The 23,424-nt window shown below is 44.4% G+C and overlaps 1 protein-coding gene across 3 annotated transcripts in view; it reads left to right on the forward strand.

Moving 5' to 3' along the window:
• The window catches only part of slc39a11 (solute carrier family 39, member 11), a 65,692-nt gene that overhangs the window by 35,933 nt on the left and 6,335 nt on the right, over positions 1-23,424 (forward strand). For 2 of the 3 annotated variants that reach the window (XM_060037080.1, XM_060037079.1), the window contains exons 5-6: positions 407-548; positions 14,242-14,409. In XM_060037080.1, the coding sequence (XP_059893063.1) occupies positions 407-548; positions 14,242-14,409 (310 nt within the window). The remainder of the gene's footprint in view (positions 1-406; positions 549-14,241; positions 14,410-23,424) is intronic. The other variant, XM_060037081.1, reaches the window with a different exon arrangement.

Raw genomic sequence — 23,424 nt, forward strand, 5'->3', positions numbered from 1 at the left:
GGAAGGCTGCCTGCTCAATCCCCGGCTCCTTCTGAGCAGAGTGTCGTGGTGTCCCTGATCAAGACTCCTCACCCTCATTGCCAGCAACCTAGGCTTACGTCCTCTCTCACTGAGATGAGAGAAAACATAATTGTAAAGTCCCACATGGGAATTGTTACATATGTAATACGCATTTAAAATAAAAATTTCCACAAAGAAGAAGACATACGAGAAAACTGATCTCTTTCACTCTCTCTCTCTCTCTCTCCCTCTCCGTCTCTGTCTCTGTCTCTGTGTCTCTCTCTCTCTCTCACTCTCACTCTCACTCTCACTCTCACTCTCACTCTCTGTCTCTGTGTCTCTCTCATTCTCACTCTCTGTCTCTGTCTCTGTATCTGTCTCTATGTGTCTCTTTCTCTCTCTCCAGGGGTTAGGAGTGGACCCTCAGGTGGCTCTAGCGCTGCCTCCTGACAAGCCTTTGAAGGAGAAGTCGGAGGACCCATCGTCCTTCCAATTCTCGGGCCCTGAGGAGATGACCATCCGGATAGGTAGAGGAGGACCCCATGCAGGCAAGCCCTCCCTTCATATACCAACGCCCAGACACTGGGGATTACACCCCTATATATGGTGAAGAGAGATTGTAGCCATTGGGAAAACAGTCGCCTCAGTGTATCTTCAAATTGAGAGAACTAGTGACACAAAATAATAACAATTGGGAGAAAGTTGATTGTTGAAGGTCCAGAATTTCCAAAAAATTCCACTTATGTAACCAGTCTTATTAAGTAAATTCATTGATGGTAGAGGTATTGCTGTTTTTAGCATTATGAGTAACGTATAGGTACTCTAGAGGGACTTAAACAATGGCTGTAACCGCACCACCAGTGACTTCTTTGATGGCCTCTTTTAGCTTGCTTGCTTTTTGTATTCTTTACTATTTACTCTGAAACTAATCTGTTGGGTTCCTTCATTTTCCTCTCATCTATGCTCACAGCAACCTGCCTATATTTCCGACTAACAAAGTGTGTTAATTCTACCCATGGTGTCTTCCGCTCTTCTGTACCTTAACTCTCTTTGCTGGTGTCTGCATTTGGAATGATCACGACGCATGTGCTGTTCCTAAGAAAACGTCCAAGGTTTTCACACTTACTGCACCTCTTTTCAATCACACGTAGCAAGAATCGCTGGCATCCACCAATATTCAAAGCACTAATATTACATGAATAAAACACTGCGGTATTTGAATAGGTTGCTTTATATCCAACGATATATCCTTTCTCCGAAAAGTGTGATATAGCTTACTTTTAGGAATCGAATAAAGGAAACTTTTTTCGATTCCTTTTTTCGATTCCTATGGTACACTGTGAGTGTGCCATAACTAGCACACTCACAGTGAAACTCATTCAAGACTCTTTCTTTCACCTTCTATATATTATGTATATATATATATATATATATATATATATAATATTTTAATATATATAGATATAATCATACTGCCATAGTGTTAAGTAGCTGCTAGCCTCATAGCAGGCGCTTTTACCAGAAGCTACTAGCATCTATGAGCACGGAGGGGTTAGGTGTCTTTTGGCCGGGAATCCATCACCCCAACAGCGAGGTCCTTCATCAGTTACCCAGCACAAGCCCAGGCTCGGCCGGCATTTGTTCCGATAAATTAGTTCCAACTGTGAAATTACCCATTTTAGTGTGTGTATGTGTGACTGTGAGTGTGTTTTGTGATACCTGTGCATGTGTGTAGGCTTACGGAATGTGTGTGTAGATGTGTGTGTGTGTTTGTGTGCGTTTTATTATTTGTGTATGTCTGCGTGTCTGGAGGCTTTTGTGTGTGTGTGTGTGTCTGTGTGTGTGTGTTTTTATTAATTAGTTTGTAAAACCTGCCTGACGTCCATAATTAAATCAGAGCAGTTTTCTTCGCCCCGCGGGGCCACCTGTCTTGATGATGGGCTAAGGAGATCTGTTTAAGAATTCATGACGAATAACCTCCTGCTGAAACAGACGTAAACAAGTACACAGCAGGCATCCTGCCATCATCACCTCGCTCGGTGTAGCCATACCCTTCAATGTGCATTCGTAGATCGGCAAAGGATCTTAGAACTCATCTGTCACAAAACAAACCAAAACAACACCAGTACTTAGTATCTTATCCATGGCATGTTGCCGCCGTTGGCATCATCTTGAATCTAATGAAGTCTGCACTGCTTCGAGTTCTTGATCCTTGTTGTTGTTGAGCTAATGTCGGGTACTTTCAAGTGTTTCTTGTGCTTCCCATGTCGAGCATGCACACACGAGCCCGCGTCCACACACACACAAAATGTTGCTCCTTCTCCTTCTCTTTACTTTTTGATCTGACTTACTTTCAAAGGACATCTCCTCTTCTGATTTCCCTGCTCTTCTTCCCCGCCTGGAGAATCTTCCTGAAGCCGAGCTGGGGTTTTGTCTTAGGGGCTTTGGGTTGCCTGTCTTCTCTTCTCTAGTGTCTGAGACATTACAGGGGTGTGCTGCAGGGGCTTCCTCTGGGTTCCTTCTTGAATTGAAACTAATCCAAATCCTTGGTGTTGGTATCATCTGCTATCCTTAGCCATCACAGAAGACCACTCAATCTCTCCCCTACGAGTCTCATTGGATCTATTTTTAATTGAACTATGCGTGTGGTATATGAACGGTAGGTATTGCGCAATGTATATATTTGAAGGGGCTGTTTCAATCAATGTTCTATAGACAAACCAATCTTTACCTCTATACATTAATTGCCTTTTTTTTTTTCATAATTGTCCCTTATTTTTTTCCTGGTGGGCGCTGATTGTGGCCTGAAGCTCTAAGGGGGAAAATCTGCAATCAAACAAGGCAAACCTGAGGTTTTGGTTTTTCAGATTGCAAACATTAAGTGTTCATTGTTACTACTTCAGAACACTGGATCTATAGGAGAAGAATTCTCCTGTGTGAAATGGAAAAGTTTCTTCCACATTCTGAATAATGTCCCTCCTGGCAATCTTACCTTTCTTTATCATAATTTATGACACACACACACACACACACACACACACACACACACACACACACACACACACACACACACACACACACACACACACACTATCAACCCCAAGGGCGTAAATTGCGTCTTGCTAGTCCCTGAAATTCCCGGAAATAATTAAGGTCATGATGGAATAAAATGCATAAAAATCAGCCTAACAACGACTCGTAGCCTGTAAGAATGTTTTAGACTGCCTTGTCACTAGGAGGTTTGGGTTAGACAGACTGATCCCCTTTGGAGTTCAACATCCCCGCCAAATTCACTTTCCTGCCCACATGCCCTGAAAGCTGTAAAATGATTCGACATGCTGTGAAAGTTCAGCCGTCAACAGAGTCAAAGTTCAAATAACAGTGGAAAAAAGGTTCCCTGGCCACATAAGGCATTTCTTTACAGAGTCGCATGGTATTTGCTAGATCTTTAGGAAGACTTGCACTTAATGCAAGTGAGTGTTTTGTTTTTACTTAAAATTGACTATTTATTAACTGATCACACATCCTTTGTGTTTTTTTTTTGTTGGACCCGGTCCAGCCCTTCTGGGAGAGCATGGCCTTACCACTGCCAGGGTAAGACCTTTGAATCCCACCTCAACCCCATGTCCAGAGTCAATACACTCAAAGTATTGAAAAGCAATTTCGATATCTTAATGCATCATACCTATGTATTGTATAGGTTTGATGTAACCTAACTATTCATACATTGGCGCAGCAATTTGATGGTTGTATAGCTTTTGACTTGGCTCCAATGAGCTCAGAACCAGGACAGGTGGAGGTGGAGATGGATGAAGGAGACTTAAAAAAAAGAAGATGCAAGACAGATGAATAGCGTAATAATTACTAGTACACTTAAACCACATTATAACGTTGTCATTGGAGAAAGTTCTCTACTTCTGTCACGGATGGTGTTCCAGTGACCGCTGCAATGTTTATTTCTGTTCAGTTCAGTTCAGTTCAGTTTTATTTGTCATTGTTACAGAATAACAACAAAATGTTGTTCGAGCAAAACACAGACAGGCATGTCGTTTTAGTTGTCCACTAATTCATACATTTATACATCATTTATTCTCCATGAATCAATGAATCAATCACCAAGTACTTTACACATAATAACTACTCACAAATACCCCATAGACTCCCCAAAACCAGTAAAGTGCTTAGTGCAATAAATAAATAGATGGATACATCTGCTGGGGATGGGGTTGTTGAGTGTTTTGCAGCAATGCAAAGTCCAGGTCACAGTTGTGGAGGTGTATGGGAGGCAATTATTTCACAGAGGGGTGTCCAATGAGGAGTGGGGGTGGGGGGGGGGGCAGACTGTCCATTTAGCAGCCTGACTGCATGGGGGTATAGACTGTTGGCCAACGTGCTAGTTTTGGCCCTGATGGACCTATATCTTCTCCCAGAGGGCATGGGTTGAAAAAGGTTGTGTGCTGGATGTAGATTGTCCTGGAGGATGTTTTTCACTCGGTGCATGCAGCAGGAGGTGTACACAGTCGCGATGTTTGGAAGGATGACCCCCCCCATGATCTTCCCTGTGGCTCTCACCACTCTCTGTATGGCCTCCTTCTCTGCGCTGGTGCAACCGGGAAAAACCCCACCAGTTACCCATAGGTCAGCACACTGTCCACTGCACAGTGGTAGAAGTTGACCATCAGTCTCTGGGGCAGTCTCTCGACCAACTCAGCCTCCTGAGGAAGTAGAGGAGTTGTTGGGCCTTCGCTGTGGCAGAGGCGGTGTTTCTCCCCCATGACGGGTCCTCCCACACAGTCACACCTAAAACCTTAAAACTAGAGGCCCTCTTTACCTCCTCATTCCCAATGAGGAGTGGGAATTGGCAAGGTTGTCCGGTCTTGCGGAAATCTACAATTACTTCCTTGGTTTTTTTTGTGTTGAGAGTAGGGCTGAACGATTTGGGGAACAATCGAATTGCGATTATTTTGACCAATATTGCGATTGGGATTTAATGTGCGATTTAAGTTCCTTACGTTGTGTTTTATTCACAAAAAAAACCCTGCTCTTTCCTTTAGGCCAGGCCGATGTGTTGTGATTAATTTATATTATGAACTTTTTTATTAACTATTGAATTGTAAAATAAAAATAAATGAATCGTACTGATTTTCAGTCAGTAACGGTAACAAATCACTTCTATGCAAATCCCCTTACGATTTGCATACCACGTTCTATTTAGGGATCGACCGATACAGATTTTTTAGGGCCGATACGATACCGATATTTTTTCATCAGCCTTAGCCGATACGCTGATACGCCGATACCGATTTTCTTGAGCCGATATTTAGAGCCGATACTGCTTTTGCTCCCTCAATCATAAAAATTACACTGATAACAAATGTTACAAGTCTCAATTTAAAAAAAGGAACATTTATTGAACTTCAATATTTAACAAATAGTAAAAACAGGTGAGGTAGAACAAGTAAGAACAAGTAGATGAACAATATTTAACAAATATTAAAAACAGGTGAGTATAAACAGGTAAAAAAAAAAAAGAAAAAAAAAACTTGGCGAAAAAAATATCGGCGAAAATCAGCCGCGTATCGGCTGATTTTGATCGATACACGTAAAAAACGTGAATATCGGCCGATAATATCGGCGACCGATATATCGGCCGATCCCTAGTTCTATTACATCGCGATTTCGATTTGAATTCGATTAATCGTTCAGCCCTAGTTGAGAGCCAGGTGGTTGCTTACCTCAGCTGACGGACGGATCGGGCTCTCCTCGCTTGCAACAAGAGTGCACTCTCTGACTTTCTTCCGTTTGCTCGCTTGTTTGTTTTCATTCGCTATTTCGCTCTTTCATTGGTTGGTTGGTGCAGTCTGTGTGTGTGTGTCTGTCTGTCTGTCTGTTCCGCTCTGTTCCATCCCTACTCCCTCTCTTCAAAGTGACTGAATTAAAGGTGTGTGTGTGTGTGTGTGTGTGTGTGTGTGTGTGTGTGTGTGTGTGTGTGTGTGTGTGTGTGTGTGTGTGTGTGTGTGTGTGTGTGTGTGTGTGTGTGCGCATTCATTTGTGCACACCACATGTCACAGATGTCACACGTGTGCTCATGCATGCCATTATGTGTGAGGATATTATCGGCTTTGGGTTCAGTGCTTCTGGCTGGATTACATGAATATAACTTGGCCCATGGATCCACATCAGGGTCAACCAGTTGCCTGGCAACTATTGTCCTTAATCAGATTGTAAGTAAGGGTGCTAGAAGGCACTGTTTTCTGTCTCCCCCTCTGTCACACTCACTTCTTTTACTAAGTTGTCCATTATCCGTAATTCCTCTTTTTATCATCACCATGTCTCTGGTGGAACTCATGGATCTCGGTCTATCAATCTCTCTTTCTCTTTCTCTCGGCTTCTCTTTCTCTTTCTCTCGGCTTCTCTTTCCCTTTCTCGTCCCCTCTTTCTCTCTCTTGGCCTCTATCTGTCTCTCTCGAACGAAGTAGAAATGCACATTGGAAAGTGGTTAAAAATACCAGTGTAGTTTAGTCTTCAGCCTCCCTCAATGGTGACAGAGTGTGATTCCATACCAACGTGTGTTCGCACCTGGTTGATGAGCCAGTGTGAACAATCGTGCGTGCAGGAGGCTACTGTGAGCTTGACCTCGTCCAGCTGCTAACAGCAGCAATGTATATTTTAGACAATCTCGGACACAAACGTCAACACACCAAATGGGTAGGTTGTTGGTGGTTGTCAGTTTATATAATATGTTTTAACAATTCATGTTCATATTTTAATAATTCACATCAGATTGAGCTATTGTTGGCGTCTACAGCTTCTGATCAACACACACGCACACACACACACACACACACACACACACACACACACACACACACACACACACACACACACACACACACACACACACACACACACTGTCTGTCCCACACACACACACACACACTGGGCCCTATCTTGCATCCAGCACAATTTACTTTCTAGACTGACGCATGTGTCGTTGCTAGTTGGCACGGAGCGTTCTTTTCCCTCCACTGCCACTCGTCGGTAAATTAGGGAATGATCTTGAGCCCCAAGGGGCGGTTCGGCGAAAGGAGGAGGCGTGTTCTGGCGCAAACGTTCCCTGGTGCTATTTTGCAGTTTCAGAAAACAATTCCGCCACAAACCAGGAAATACCTGGTTTAAAGTCAGTTGTGCGTTGTTCAGATGCTATTTTAAGGGAACATGCATAATGTTGCTTGTGTACCTCGCGCATACACTTTGCTTCTCTCATCTACCTAGCCACATATTCTTGGTAAATTATTTGGGAAAGAACAGCTGATACAGCGGTAATAAGTTGTACTTCTAAATCAATGCATCTGCAAACACCGTACAGCAAACACATATTTTCTTGACACAGACATCGTGTACAAGCCCATAACTTTTAGGATTGATGAGATTGTGAGAAAACATTGTTTTTCCGCGAGTGAGTGTTAAAAAGAATGAATGAATGCTGGCGCGCGCGTGTGTGTATGTGTAAAATAATTAATGAATGCGGGCGCGCGTGTGTGCGTCCATCTGTTTAAACGCATGCAAACTAAACACATAACGCAGTCCATGGCAATGTATATTAACGGGGGGACACATGCATATTAGGAACACAGGTCGAGAACGACCACAGTAACCGCATATCATATGTGTGTTCAGTTTTCTTTGCCGATATTTATTTGAGGACTCGAAGTTGCGTAAGAAAACACTATTCCATGTGTGAATTAGGCCATATTATTGGCCATAAAATGAGCCATTTGAAGTTTGAAATCCATGTAGTCATGCATCTGTCTTATCGGAGACTGCAAACGCGCAGTCTCCGATGAGACAGATGCATGACCACATGGATTTCAAAATATCAACTTGTCGGATTCCAATGCGCTCATGGCTCTTAAAGGGGATGGGAGATGGCCCTCTCATTGGTTTATTGCAAGTTTCGCCCAAACCACACCTACGGGTAATTTGGCTACTTCAGACCAACCCTTTTTAGATTTGCGCCGGGCACAAGGGTCATTTATCCGCCGGTAAAATAGCAACATCGCCATAGAACCGCCCACAAAGCTACTTGCGTTTGGTGCTTCTCACTTGCGTTTCAGACCGTTAAAATAGGCGCCACAGTCTCAGTCTATCACACACACACAGCCACACACACAGTCAAACACACACACACACACACTTAGATCAAATCAATGTATTTACTTTGGATGCGTAGATGGAGGAAAGGCTGGACAAAGGTTGTGCAGGGAGGCTGTATGTGAGACAATGTGGTGAAGTATGGCCCTTCACCGCCAACAGGGGCCCACTTTGTACAGCTGCAGCCCCCGGGCCTGCATCAACAGGGAAACAAAAAATGCTTTCAACCCTGCCGTGTGAACTGATCCCGAGAAGAGACCAGAGGGCTGGTACCACCTGTGACCGCATGCCTTGCTACTATTAACTCTCTTTTCTCTTTATATTGTGAGTAGAGAAGAAAAAGAGGCATGGTGTTTTTTTCATGGAAATTGTGGAGTTGCTGTGAGGGTAATCCATCTGATCCTGTTCTCTCGCCTGTCGGGTCGGTCGTCTGGGGTGCGAGTTCGTCCTGCCCTCTGTCCGTCTATCTGTTATCTATAATTACAGTCTATCGATCTGTAATCCAACGTGGTTTACAAGTCAAACTTGCTTGCTTGCTCCCTCTCTCTCCTTTTCCACATCAATCCTTCTGCTTCTTGCTATATTCTATTTTTTGTTCACTTCTCCTTCTCTGGTGCTTTTTTTCCACCTCCACTTGCTCCCCGTAACTTTCCAGGTTTCAAATCTCCAGTGCAGTTCATTTCAGTGCAACACAATCACGTTAAACTCAGTTATTTGCATTCCGATCAAGGGCATGTCTTCAATACAACTCCTTTCATTCCCATCAGATTCGATCAGATTCGGTCAACCTCATTCCAGGCCCACCGCCCTGCACATCGGCTGGGCCTGGATCAGCCAGAGCACCGAATCCTCCTGCCATCAAACCGCCAAGGCATCGCTGTTTGTGTTGCACTTCACAAGGTCGGCCTGCCCTCCACCCCCCCTCCAGCCCCCCTCCACCCATCATTGGGTGGCACACTAAAGGAACGGACCACCGGGCCACCCCCCCCTGCCAGCCCCTCTCTCTGCCATCAATGCCACCAATCAGAGTGTGTAGCGGCCCGCCTAATGGAAATAAATGAGAAGGATTCACACAGGCTGTGCTGATTAAAGCAGCCCTGGGCCTGAGGTGCGTTTCGTGAGGCCAGGGGTGTTATCGGTATGCGGTCCTGTAGAAATTAAACATTCAACGTTTTTGCACGCAAGAGAGGGGTGGCACCATTCATATTCTGAAGCAGTTTTGTATGAGTGGATATCGTTTGACAGTCAGCGATAAGATAATCAATTCAACCCTGATACGCAGACAATTCACCCAATCTCCCGCTCGACTGTACTGCCGTTGTTAAGCAGGGGGAGATTCATAACTGGCATTGTGACCCGAATACATTAAGTGGGGTTGTTGTTGAGCATGAGATTGAATACAGGGGTGTTTAAAGTGCGTGTTTTTTTTTTCATGCTTTCATTTCTGTGCATGTATTTATTTTCTGTGTAGGTATATAATCAGGTGTGTTTGTGTGCATTTGTGTGTGTCCTGGACCATATGTCTAGGTGGGTTTCCATGCATTCATTCATGTACTCTATTTGCCGCTAAAAAATAAGTTGTGTGGTGTGTTCGACTGGGATAGTTTGTGTGTGTGTGTAACGGCAGGTATTGTGGAGAACGAGGATTTGTGTGAAATAGGGGAGGCTGAGGAGCCGGTACAATAGCAGAGCCTTAATGGAGCTTGTTGCTGTGGTTGCAGAGGGATGAAAGAGGAAGGGGAGGGGGGGACTTGCATTTCAGATTGGTTGCGGGTACTCTAATAGGGATTGAGAAGGCTGCTGTTAAAGGGTGTGTGGGTGTGTGTGTGTGTGTGTGTGTGTGTGTGTGTGTGTGTGTGTGTGTGTGTGTGTGTGTGTGTGTGTGTGTGTGTGTGTGTGTGTGTGTGTGTGTGTGTGTGTGTGCCTCCATTGTTAAACAAGCTGTGTGTGTGTTGGTGTCCATGTATCTGTGGATAGCTGTTTGTGTGTGTGTGTTGGTGTGGCTGTTTGGGTGTGTGTGTGTGTGTGTGGCTGTTGGTGTGTCTGTGTGTCCGTGTGTGTGGCTGTTTGTGTGTACGTGTCTGTGTGTGTGTGTGTGTGTGTGTGTGAGCGCCTCTGTGCCCAAATAAAGTGGCAAACCCTCATTGTTATGCTGTCATCTTGCCACAGTGATCCATCCCATTTATCACTGAACGTGACGGGGCTCCCCGCCACATCTCTGCAGAGGAGATTGACATATGAGCGTTAATGATACAGCTACCCTTCACTGGGGCTGTGCAGTGCATGTTGATACCCTTGTGTGTGTGTGTGTCTGTGTGCCTGTGTGAGGACTCTTATTTCCTGCCATCAATGCCCATGCTAATTGTAACCACCATCAATTATCTTGACTTCTCTTGTGAATCATATGCTGGATTTTTCACATCAAGTCATGCAATATTGACGTTGCCCTGGTTGGCTGGCTAAATATGGGATATATGGGGGCTGTGATATAAATTTGCTTCTGGAAGTCTCGCCCTGTGCGGTGTATCCCTGCACTGTGCGATATGAATTATTTAGCAATTTCGGAGACGCTTATATCCAAAGCGCCTTTCAGCGAATTCATTCGTCATTAAGGAGCCGGGACGGGGTTTCGACGGCTTGCTCAAGGATGCCTAGAGGTCCCTTCAGGCTTGGGGTCAAAGACCCTGACCTCTATATGTGCGGGGATCAGTCACACATGTGACTTGAGACTCCTGACCCCCATTACAGGTGATATGTGAATGTGTTCCATTCCAGATGGTCAGGAAAGAAAAATACACTCAAAGTCAATGGGGATCTCCAGGTCTGTTGTTGTGCCACCTGCACATCTGCCTTTAGGATATTTCGGGACACTCACACAACCCTTAACCCCTCCCTTGGTCACAGTGTACTGAATATGTTGTTCATTGGGATTTTTGATTGGTAGAATCTGCCTGTTCTAGCCTACTTGGATTGTTATTTTTGCATCGTTTTCTCCCCCTTTGTCCCTTCTACACCACATTATTTTGACGCTTCACTGACCTCAGAAGAAACAATCATCTGAGTGTGACAGGTGTGAGACCACCGTCTCTTGAAGCTGGTGTGAATTGAAACCTAGATGCACACGGTGAAAACGAAGCGTACAACTCAACGATTGTGTGACAGTTTTAGTTTTGCTTCTAATTTTTAATGAGAGTTTTAATGAGAACGAAAGACACAAACTACTTCAAATCCAAATGCGTTGGTAATTGTATAATAAGGGAATGAAAGGTTCCTCTGCCCATTGAAGGTAGAGTAAATCTGTTTTTAATGAGATATAGTCAGCTCCGATTGCAGGCTTTAATAATAACTACTCACTGTGTATAGCGCGAGTTTTATTAAACAACGGAAGTGAAGCTTATTCTACGTTTCTCTTTATTGAGACGGATAGAAAAAAAATTGTCTTCTCTTACTTACCCCCATTATAGGGATCGGAAATTTGTGCGTTAGATCACAGGCCTCAAAGCATTGTAGTCATGCAGAAAAGCTTGTTGGTTGTGACCCTGGGAGGTTGACCTCTGAGGCGTTTCACAAACATCCACGTCAAATTTGGTGGAGATAGGTAAATCTATTTAGAGGGACCAGTGACCGACTATTGTACAAAATTTGGCTGCAAATCCTCACTTTACTTTTTGGGATATATTGATCACAGACGGGGTCAATACAATCAGAAAATAAACACACACAGGTGAAGACATAACCTCCCTGGCAGAGATAATTATAGTGCATAGAAGACTGAGACAGACAGAAGCGGTTTCAATGATTGCGTTATCTGGTAAACCGCAATCAGTAAGAACAAATTAATGAACGGAGAGGGCTAGGGAGAGAGACAGGGAAATGTGTCGGAAGGGGAGACGGAGAGAAGGGGAGATGTAGAGAAATGGGAGACAGTGAGAGAGGAGAGAAGGAGAAAAAGAGGGAGAGTCGAAGAGAGAGGGAGAGGAAGTGAGTGAGGAGGTGGGGAGAGAGAGAGAGGGGGAGATGCAGAGAGGGGGAGACCGTGATGGAGGAGAGAAAAAGGGGGGAGATGGAGAGAGGGGGTGACAGTGGGAGGGGAGAGAAAGAGGGGGAGATGGAGAGAAAGAGGGGGAGATGGAGAGAGGGGGAGAGTGAGTTGATTAAAATAGGGTTGGAGTATGCGCGATCAGGGGAGACTGAGCGGGTGAGACAGCGTGAGATGGTTTGGACAGAGAGAGGGAGTCAAAGAACAAATTGACACATAACGCGATAAATACCCATAAACCAAGAAACAGCGAGAATAGATGAAAGTGCAAAATGCTGCCTGCAACCAACGCAACACGTAGTGGCCTCATTTTATCTAACCCAATTATGCAGAGAGGAGCACAGATAAGACACGCTAACACTGGCGCACGACACTACGAAGACATGTGTCAACTAATTGCCCTGGTATTCCTACAGAGGGGCTCTCACCATAACCATGCATGAGCTGTAGGTGTCAAGATCACGTCATCCGTACAGCCACCAGCCCAGCTCAGCCAGAAAGTTGGGTGGTGATAATGTTGGAGTGTCTTTGCAAGGAGATGGCAGGGATATCTTATATTTATTGAAGTGTAAATGAAATGGAAATGAAAGCGTTTGGTGCGTTGTTTTGAGACGGAGCACTTCTTGCTAGACGCGTCATGGGAAACGCATATACGGCATTCGTTAATGAGGTCGTGAGGGAACGCGAGAACCCACGGAGAGAGATTCTTGCAGGAACAAAAATTTGAATAGATGTATTACTTTTGGTTGACAATGCTTTTATCCAAGGCCTCTTAAGATGTGCTGTGAGTGCATAGATCCTGAAGCATTGCTCTTTTGTTTTTCCCCCTGCAATGTTACCCTGCTACGCCTTAACACTGTACACAGCGTTAACACAGTCTGCCAGTAGGCATCTTTTTTTTTTCCGCCTTAGCAGTACTCCATTAATTCTGTCTATTGAGGGTATTTATATTTATGGGTGAAAACTGAGATCAGATCACACACACACACACACACACACACACACACACACACACACACACACACACACACACACACACACACACACACACACACACACACACACACACACACACACACACACACACACACACATATGCCTAACTCCTACCTGCTCCTTACAACTGGGCTTGGTTAAAAGCCTCTTCTTCATGACTTAATAATAAATAGCTGCCAAACCTTGTCCTTAACCCATCAGTGTTTGTCTCAGCCTGGGGCCAGACTTCCCCTATTTAATCCCTTCTTACACCAATGAGTTTGTTCCTTCTGTGCATTTGCTTCTCACCCCCTGTTGTAACAGAGTAGTCAGCTTAAATATATCTCCAGTTCCGCCCCTTTAAAATTGTTATAGTCATAGTCAAAGTGCAATCATTTGTGCTGAATATACACTATGGTAACTAATGGCTACATGATGAGCTTATAGTTTAATTAAAGATAATAATATATTTTTTTAATTTTATTGAGGGTCAGGGTTTTTCAATCTATTTTATGTTCCTCCAAATGTCTTAGGGCGCCTGTAAACGGCACTGACATCGATTGAGAGCCAATAGGCTCATAGATTGTATATAGAATTCCCTTGGATGTTTAATATAATTGCAGCAGGTGTCTGTAAACCACAGCATATGGCTGAGAACACCTTGCTCACACTCTCAATTCACTTGATGATTGAGGATGTTTATTTTATATTGATACATTTCGGCATAAGTCAAATTGTGTTTTTCCACTTCTTTCCCAGGAATTTTTGGTTTCATCTTGCCCGTTTGTATGTCTTAAAGGTAGAGGCCATGTTTGTAACGTGTCAGGAGTTGCTGTTTTGTATCAACAGGATGGCTTATGCCTGTACACCATCAAGGTTTTCCAGAAAAGAAAAATACAACATTCTATTCTTTGATTTCTTTTGAACCAAACACCAACCCCCCTCCCCCCACACACACACTCCAACCCCCCTCCCCCCACACACACACTCCAAACCCCCTCCCCCCCCACAGGAAGTCTGGCACGTCCCATTACCTATACGTCCCTTTGCTGTTCTGTGTATCCGACATTCAGACAAGATCGAGAACGGGGAGGTGCACCAGAGGAGGAGAGGCAGCCTCCACGGCCCCGAGGCCCAGGACGCGGACAACAGACAGGAACAGGAAGAGGTGGTGCGCAGAGGGAGCAGCTGGAGACGGATCATGCTTCTTATCCTGGCCATCACCATCCACAACATCCCAGGTGAGGCCAGGGGGCTGGGCCGCTGTTTGGTGTACATGTACATTTGTATTCTGCTTTGGACAGGACGTTTCAGTTCCAGGGTAAGATGTAGTCCCAGATGGGAAATGAGGCTCTCACAGCAGAGAGTACAGGACAGTAATAAGAATTAACAAAGGATACAAGATATTGTTGTAAATTAGATTTAAAAATAACAGGAATGTACAGAAATAGTCAAACAATTGACTACATTCAGTTCTCCCAACAGAATCTGATTCTATGTAACTTTCATTTTTTAAAAAAAAATTTTTTTCCAAGTCCTTGCACCAAGCGAATCATACCATGTAAATTATTGAAATGTTGCTCGATTTCATTTATTGGGGACTTGGGAGTTTCTAACACTGTTAGCCATCCCGTAATGAGAGAAGTTTGGATAACGGTCCATGTCGGCTGGGATGCTTATCCATTTGGTCCATTAGCCCGATGCAAGTACAAACAGCCCTTTGATCGTTGGGCCTTGGTACATATTTGCTGTGGTACAGTGGGATTGAGAAGCCAATTAGGGACGTTGAATGTGTGTAAAGTTATACTGGAAGACATAACTTCGAACAGCTTGCCCGCTGTCGCAGGCATGCTGGGACAATGACAAAGCAGCATCCATTACAACTTGTATACTTGTACATTATACTTTTGTATGAAGCATTACATGTTGTAGCTGCTAAACCATTACATTTGCACACGTTTTGACTGAATAATGTTGCCGTCCATACTAGCGTTGTCCATTTCTATTCAGATTAAATTCATGGTCATCAGCGAAATACATCAAACAAGGTCATTAGCAGTAAACCACGCGGCGCAAAGAAGCGTGAGGTGATATTTAAAAACAATATATATGCACAGCAGAATGAAACGGAATGCAATTGTTTGAGACTGAGGGTTTCAGATTCATTCGCTTTTCGACACAATTATCAAGGTCAGTTTTTTGACCTTGACAAAACAGAAACATGATTTGTGGTCTGCCACACTATCCACATTACCCAAGTGGAGGCCGCACACCTGTGGCCAATCCATCACCAGACCCCTCAAGAGGAGCTGTGAGGAGAATCTCAAGCAAGGTGTGCGTGTGTGTGTGTGTGTGTGTAAAACCCACGGACTCGGTTACATTTTGGGCCTTAGATTATTTTCGAGTGACACAACACACAATCCCGGATGGTGAATCTGGACAGAAAAACAAATCATCTCACCGGTGCGTCTTCACGTGGCCGGCCTCCTCTGTGTTCTAACATAGGTGTGAAAAACGGATTATTCCCAGATGAATCACTCATCTCGGAATAACAATGTTTCTGTCTACTAGGATCCATCTCTGTCACATCCACCCGCCCCCACTTTGCTGTTATTTAAACACCGGTTATACATCCACATGTGTCTGCTAAGACCCCCCTGCTCGCGTTCGAGGGAGAATGCAAGCGGTGGACAACTGCTGTCATAGACGAGATCAATGAAATGACAGGATTGAGGAAGTCTAGAGTGATGCCGAAGCACTTCAGAAGATATTCGTGTACCAGGAACTTTTTCGTGGTATGAGCGATCTGATCTCAGTCTTCACCCATAAATATAAATACCCTCAATAGACGGAATAATGTCCAGCTTACAAGGGAAATTCAAAAATATAAGGCGAAAAAATTATAAGAGCCTGCCTGTCCCAAAGAAAGCGTGCACTATAGGTTTGCCCGTCTGAACTGGTACGAACAAAGAGCAAAGCTGTTTTTTCATTAAGATCCCAGGCCTAAATGCTGCACGCTCTAAATTGAGAAAAGTAGAATGCAGAAATAGATAAAACTGTCTTAATCCCCCGTAGGAGAAATGTGTTCGTTGCAGCAGCCCAACAGCAGTGGAAAAACACAGGATAAAAATACAATACAATACAATAAGAGTACAAAGTACTAAATACTAAATACTAACTAAGGACAAGACAAGACAAAAAGAACAAACGACAACAAACAGTACAAACATAACAGCTTATTGATTATAATCAATAATTGACAGACGTGTTCAACGCCCAAACGTCAGTTCAGAACCAGTCTCTCCTATGTCCGGAGACAGCAGTGATGGTACCTGTTGACCGTGGTCCGCTCCACACACAGCTGGGAGGTGTCTGGTCCGCTCCACATACAGCTGGGAGGCAGATTTCAACACTGAATAACCAAATGTTGTTCCTGCCTCACCGATGAGCACCTATGCATGTGTATGAGGCTGGCCCTGACGCCATTCCAGCCCATATCTAACACCCTCGCAGGACAATCTAGAGCACGCTCTTCTCTGGCTCAACCAAAGACACTTACTTGGGAGTGTTTAGAAGTCAAATGCAGTGAACAAAAAATAAGTAAAAGGAAAACTCGAGCAAGAGCCCTTATTTTTATAGAGCACTTTATTGTAAAATGCATTTTTTTCTCAAGCTCACGCATTTTATTTTGAAATGCAGTCCTTATTTTAATTAAAAGGAGCAAATAACAGTTATTTATTGTTAAAATACTTATCTTATATCTAGTTCACCCTGTGCAATGTGTAAACTGGACCTGTTTTTTTATTGAATGCCCCTGATGTTCAATATTATAATTTATTACACGGGTCTTCTCAATGCCGTGGAATGCTCCGTTCACTTGCATGGGCTCTTCACAACTTCCTGCAGTGAATTATATTTGATAATTCACCGTTGTTAAGTATAATTGACCGCTGTCAAGGAAAACAAAGGACTTTTTGCCTCTAATGACGTCTTTGGTAACACTCCGCAAGTAGTCCGGTAACTTGTCAACCCCAGGGTCTTCGGTTGCTAAGCGACATCAACGTCTTTGGCAGACAATTTCTCTGCTGATCATCACTACGGATGCTGGTAACCAATAAATTGTAAAAAGACACATCATGTGAAGATATTTTTTAGTTTTGGCAAATAGCCGTGTAATAAGCGGGATAATGTAGAGAACATCGCCGGTCATTATCGAAAATAAGCCCCTTCAGGGCGAAGCAAGACACCTCCGCTGCACGTCGGTGTCCTGTTCGCTGTCTGGGCTTATTTTCCCGATAATGACTGGCGTTCTATACATTATCCCTAACATATGGGGGTACTGCAAGGACGGAGACGGCCGCTAGGTTCAGATATAATTGAGACGAGTGTCAAGATACAAACTTCTTTGATTTTACTTTTCAGTCTGAGGAAATAGTTTTTAGCACTTGCCTGGGATTTCAATATCTTCAGAAAAAAGTGTGTCCCTTCTTTTCAACTACTTCCATCTGCTGGTTCTTTAAAATCGGGATTGTTTTTCATCCCTCATTCATTGAAAGTTGGTTTTCTGTAAACTCCATCGTTGACACAACACAATTCTTAACCCCTCTCTACCTGTGGCTTTGAGTGGTGCGTGTGTGTGAGTGTGTGTGCACACTAGGGATGGGCAAAATGATTCTTTTCCGGGAACTAGTTCTTTCAGTTCAGTTCACTATAACGATTCGTTTGTTTGATTCGTTCGTTTTGATTCGTTCGTTACGTCAGATTACGTCATTTGGTGTCTGCCCCCCCCCCGCGAGACGGCCGTGAGCATAATTTAAACGACTTCTAGCAGGGTGTCCGCGGAGGTCTTAAAAGTCTTAAAAAGTCTTAAATTCATTTTTCTAAATTTAAGGCCTTAAAAAGTCTTAAATTCGTCTAAAATGTCATATGCTGGTCTTAAATTTATAACTCGGAGGTCTTAAATTTGTCGGGGCAGGGTAATTAAATTTTTATTTTTCTCGCGGGACTTTTCGGGAAGGAGATGTACGAGGGGCTACTTTCTTGCTAGCTGCATATATAAACGGATGTCTGCGCGCTTGCTAGCTAGTCTGCAACAATGGGTAAATGCAAGTTCAACGTCAGTTGGCTGGAAGACGTCCGTTTCCGAGGTTGGCTATAGCGTCCGTTGCCAACCCAGAACAGGCCAGATGCATTCCGTGCAAAAGTAGCCTACATTCAAGCTCGGCACCATGGGGATTAAGGCTGTCGTCAGCCATATGCAGAGCCAAAAACATAAAACCTCTGCCAGGAACCACACACAGACCCCAGCCATTTCTACGTTTTGCATCTCTGCCCCGGCGCCACCGCCGCAGACGGTCCGCGCTGCTAGCACTGACCTGAGGGTAGCATTTGGTGCGACACCAACACTGAAAGCGGAGGTGTTGTGGATTCTAAACACAGTGGTCAAGCACCAGTCCTACAACTCGAATGAGGGGATAGGAGATCTCTTCGGTTTGATGTTCCCTGACTCTCAAATCGCGAGCACCTTTACTGCTGGAAGGGACAAAACGGCGTATATAACTCGCTTCGGACCAGCGCCTTTCATCCGAAACGATCGAATCTGCAGCGTCAACAAGGCTGATTTTGTTTTGATATTTGAGACGTTGAACCACGCCACTAAAAGCAAGCAACTTGACGTGCACGTCCGATATTGGGTAGGAGATCGAGTGCATTCCCGGTACTTGGGCTCGCAATTCATGGGGCCCCACATATATGGGGGTAAAAGGGATGATGATACATAATATTTTGTAGACAATATGCAGAATCTTTTCACTTACGAATTAACACGGTTGGCTATTTTTGCCAGCACGCCACCCTAGCCATATTATGGGCAACCGTGTTCCCCTTGGCTGTGATTTGAACTTTGAATTCCTCGTAGGAGTTCATAATAATACATTGCTCGCCTTGGATGAAATACAACGCTCTTGCGCGATTTATTTTGCATAAGGGTGATTCAAATGACGCGAGAAACGCCCCTTTTATGTGAACGCGCATTGAACCTAAAGCGGAAAACCTGGTTCAACTAATTGAATCTAAAGTGAGCGTCGTGGTACCATTTAACTGTGATTGCGAGTTGCGGCTCTATCGAGCCAGGTTTTCCCAAGAAAGCCTGGGTATGTTCAACGAGGTTCGTGGTATACCCCCCAGGTCTTACTGAAGGCATTTATTTAATGGTGAAAATATTATTAATAAGTGGCGTAAATATCGACAGTGCAACCGGTGCAGCTGCCCGGGGGCCCAGACGCTGTCACCCCCCTCTCAACAACTTACAACTTGGGTGCACCATAAATACGTGCTGGTGCACCCAAATAAAAAATGTAGGCGCACCAGTGCACCCAAGGAAAAAGTTAGTCCGGAGCCCTGGAGTATCACTTTATGTTCAATAAACAGACAGAAAGTAAAATTGAATGAGTCTCATTGAGTGACACACATGCTATGCTTGGGTTGTAATACAGCGGGATCGCCCCCGCCATCGCGGGTTTAAGGTCTTAAATTTCATTCAAGGTGGTATTAAAAAGGTCTTAAAAAGTCTTAAATTTGACTTGCTGAAACCTGCAGATACCCTGTCTAGGCTCTAACCCCCGTGAAAATCGAGAAGATATACTATATAATATAACCTAACGTCCCACCAATATTTATACCACTTGCTTACTCTCTATATTTCATTCATGGTTTTACATTTATCATTTTATTTTACATTTAATTCTTCATTATTCAGGCATTACAGAACTTTCATGGTCATAAATAAAAAATACGAACTGCAGTTTAATTTCTTTGTTTGTTCTTAAATTGACGTAGAATGGAGCAAAGACTCATGGGATTGGGAAATGCCCTCCAATAGCAGATGGAGGGCAAGTCTATTTTCGGAAAAATGTAGGGGGATATATGAGTGGCCCCACGTCGAATGGTATGACCCAAGATTCAGACAGAGAAAGCGTGCATATTCGACGGTACCGCCTTGTCATTTGTTTACCCAGGTGCCATTGCAACACCATTGCTACCTCTCATTGGCTGAATCTTTGAGAACGTTGTAGACTCAATCAATATAAGTCGCGGGGATACGAAGCTCTGTTCGTTTGTATATTTTATTTACGTGACCATATTTTTGGTTTATGTTAAAAAAAAAGAATCAAAGAACCAGTTCTTCTTGTTTTGGGGAACCATTTTATGTTGTTCACGTTCGGGATTCGTTCGTTGTGAACGAATCGGTCGCGACTGACTCATCCCTAGTGCACACGTGTGTATATGTGTGTTAGTACAACCACTATTGAACCACAGATCGCAATTCAATTCCAAGCCACTTAAATAAAACCAATTTTCTTTCAGCACATTCGTAGCCTCCATATTTACTGCACCCCTGCATTCCAGCAGACAATTATCCAAATTGCTGTGAGCTGACTCAATCCTCTGGAAAATGTTCAGAAACGTCTTCGGTTAGATAACATGATCTCTCAATATGAGCAGTTAGTCGGCTCATGGAGTGTTGCACACCTCTCTAGCTGATCACACAGTTATTTCTTGTCTATCATTATAACGATATACAAGGCCGTATTCTGTGCATTTGACTGAGGCCTCCATTTCAAGCCGAGGCTCCCTATTCACTGTGACAAAAAGCATGACCTTAACACTACTTATCCGCGTGGGAGTGGGCGGTTGTTAGCAGTTGGATTGATTGCCATCACTCCCGCTGGCATGAGGTGTCGTTCCTGTCATGAGGTGTCGTTCCTGTTAGCGTGAATACTGAAGGAATAGTCTTGTGGGCTAATTGAGCGCTAGGGCTGTAGTGCTCTTCCATCATGATAATAAGGTCTTATTAGGGCAGTGACGGTAGCAGGCCAGCAGTAAGGTACAACGTTCGCTTAGGAAAACGGATTGAGATTCATTGTTGGTTTCTTGTCAATTTACTTGGATTACAGTGGATTACATTTACTACGGACATGCAGAAGGGAAAAGAGCCATGAAAATGTATTTGAGATGTATGACAGGTTTTCGATGATATTCTGTTGAAAACGTTTCCGCCTGGAAATAAGCATAGATATGTATTGAAAGCCTCTCAATCAACTGAAAACTGTGGCCAAGGGGCTTTGTGTTACGCAGGGTAGGTTAGCCATTGCACATCATAGGATTCCTTTCATCTTTTGAGTTAAAAATGGAGCACATATTCAATTATTCATTGTTTTTTCACCATTTGGGTTTTATCTGTCTGTGCGCACGTCTCTTGTGCATAAAGCAAACACATTGAAATGTACCTCCATGCAATCGTTCATGGACCTCGGTAGACCTGAAATATCCACCACCCAGAGTTGATTTAAATGTTAAGAAAGCAACAACAAACAGACTGCCTAACACACACACACACACACACACACACACACACACACACACACACACACACACACACACACACACACACACACACAGGGTAGAATAGTGGGCATTTCTGACAAGATCTTCAATGGAGGCATCAAAGCTTTTCCTCTGGCTTCCGGAGAGGAAACCAGACCACTACTCTGCTTGAGTGCACTTGAAAAGCCGCCGAGTGCCCGAGCCATCGTTGTCCCCTGCCATAGCTGCATGTGCCACCACCGCTCTGATGCGGATGTCTTCATGGTCCACAGCGCTCTCTGTCATCGGATAAAGAAGCTGTTTTCTAGATGCCGGTGTGGATTGATGATTACGCTACGCACGCTTAGTCCAAGTTAAGCATCGGATGTAGTGTGCTGCTGAAACCTATATGAGACTATTTAGTCCTCTGATTGAGCATGAAGTCATCCAGCAGAACCACCTCAGCTGTCACCGCCGTCGGTGAATCCATGACATATACGTCTCCATGTTGTAGCTTAGACGGTGAACGCAGAGACGGCTCATTAGCCAACAGCTCGAGGGCTACACGGTGCAGCCAAATGGAAGTCACTAAGGCGCAGGCAGGGGTCGGACGGTGAATACAGGAACGGCTCATTAAGGAGCAAGTGGGTTGTTATGTGAAGCACATCTGCGGGTCATTAGCGAGCCAGGGCCTCAATGGCACGAGGCCTACAGGTGGACTGAGGACCAGAGGGGATCGATCCACCGCGCTTGCAACTAGGAGTCAAACACCTTTACACCTTATCGTAAAGAGCACAAATATAACGGTGTGTTGAGGAGGAAAGTGAATTGGCCGTGACTTGTTGTACTCACACCAGGGATAACTAATATTTTTTGGGGTTTAACGATGTATGCACCAGCTGGTCCCATGTCCCAGTGCTTCTCCTACCCCCCCTCCCCGCTACGTCAAGGTGAACCTCCAGACCGAGGAGAGAGGGCGTAGTTAAGACCAAAAGGAGGTGGCCAAGGTGGAGGAGCCGGTGGAGCAACAGATGGGATTGAGGTTGAGGTTGGGAACCTGGAGGAAACGGGTGAACCTGTGTAGAACTCGTAACCCCTCTGCCACACAGACCAGTTCCCAGGTCAGTTTAGGGTTGGGTTCAGGTATAAAGTGTCACTTTAGAGGAGGAAAGCACCTGCTAAATAACAAAATACAATCAAATAAAATGACACCACCTAACCCCGCTTTCCCCCCTCTCACCCCATGGTTAGGGTTAGTCTGAGGGGTTGGCTCACCCTCAGCCTGCCAGCTCCAACAACTCTCCTTCAGTTTATCTTTCTCCTTCATCCCCCCCAACCCCCGTATGCAACATCTGCTACCTACCCGGTCCACTGGGAGCCGAACACTGGAACTCACTCCTCATGTTTAATGCACACCCCCACCATGAAGGCACCATGAACTATATTTGTGCTTAGAAGTTCTTTGATAGAATGCTTTTTGATGAAAGTCAGTATGGACTGAGTCTGGGTAATATAGAACATCACGATGAAGGTTCAGTAAGCCTTTCTTTAAAAGGCTGCTTCGGTCCCATGGCCCTTGGTTGACTGCCCCCTAGTGGTGGCGGAGGGGAAGCGGTGGGCCATGTATGAGAAGGAATGAGATGGGGCTGGCTGTGCTCCACTGAGCCAGGGTCTGCGGCCACAAGGGACCGGGGGATGTGTTTATGTTTTGTATTACCGGGTGTTTGCTTCGATAGCATAACGGATTCACGTCCCGTTTTCTGTTGCCACATTGCAAATCTACACACAGGCAGTTGATGAAATTATAATAGAAAAGGAAAAGATAAATTAAATAACACTTTGAAACATACTATTGAAAAATATATATTATAAAGGAGCAGTGTTTTACGATC

Source organism: Gadus macrocephalus, chromosome 18 (genome assembly GCF_031168955.1).
Source record: "Gadus macrocephalus chromosome 18, ASM3116895v1".
NCBI classification, from domain to species: Eukaryota; Metazoa; Chordata; class Actinopteri; order Gadiformes; family Gadidae; genus Gadus; species Gadus macrocephalus.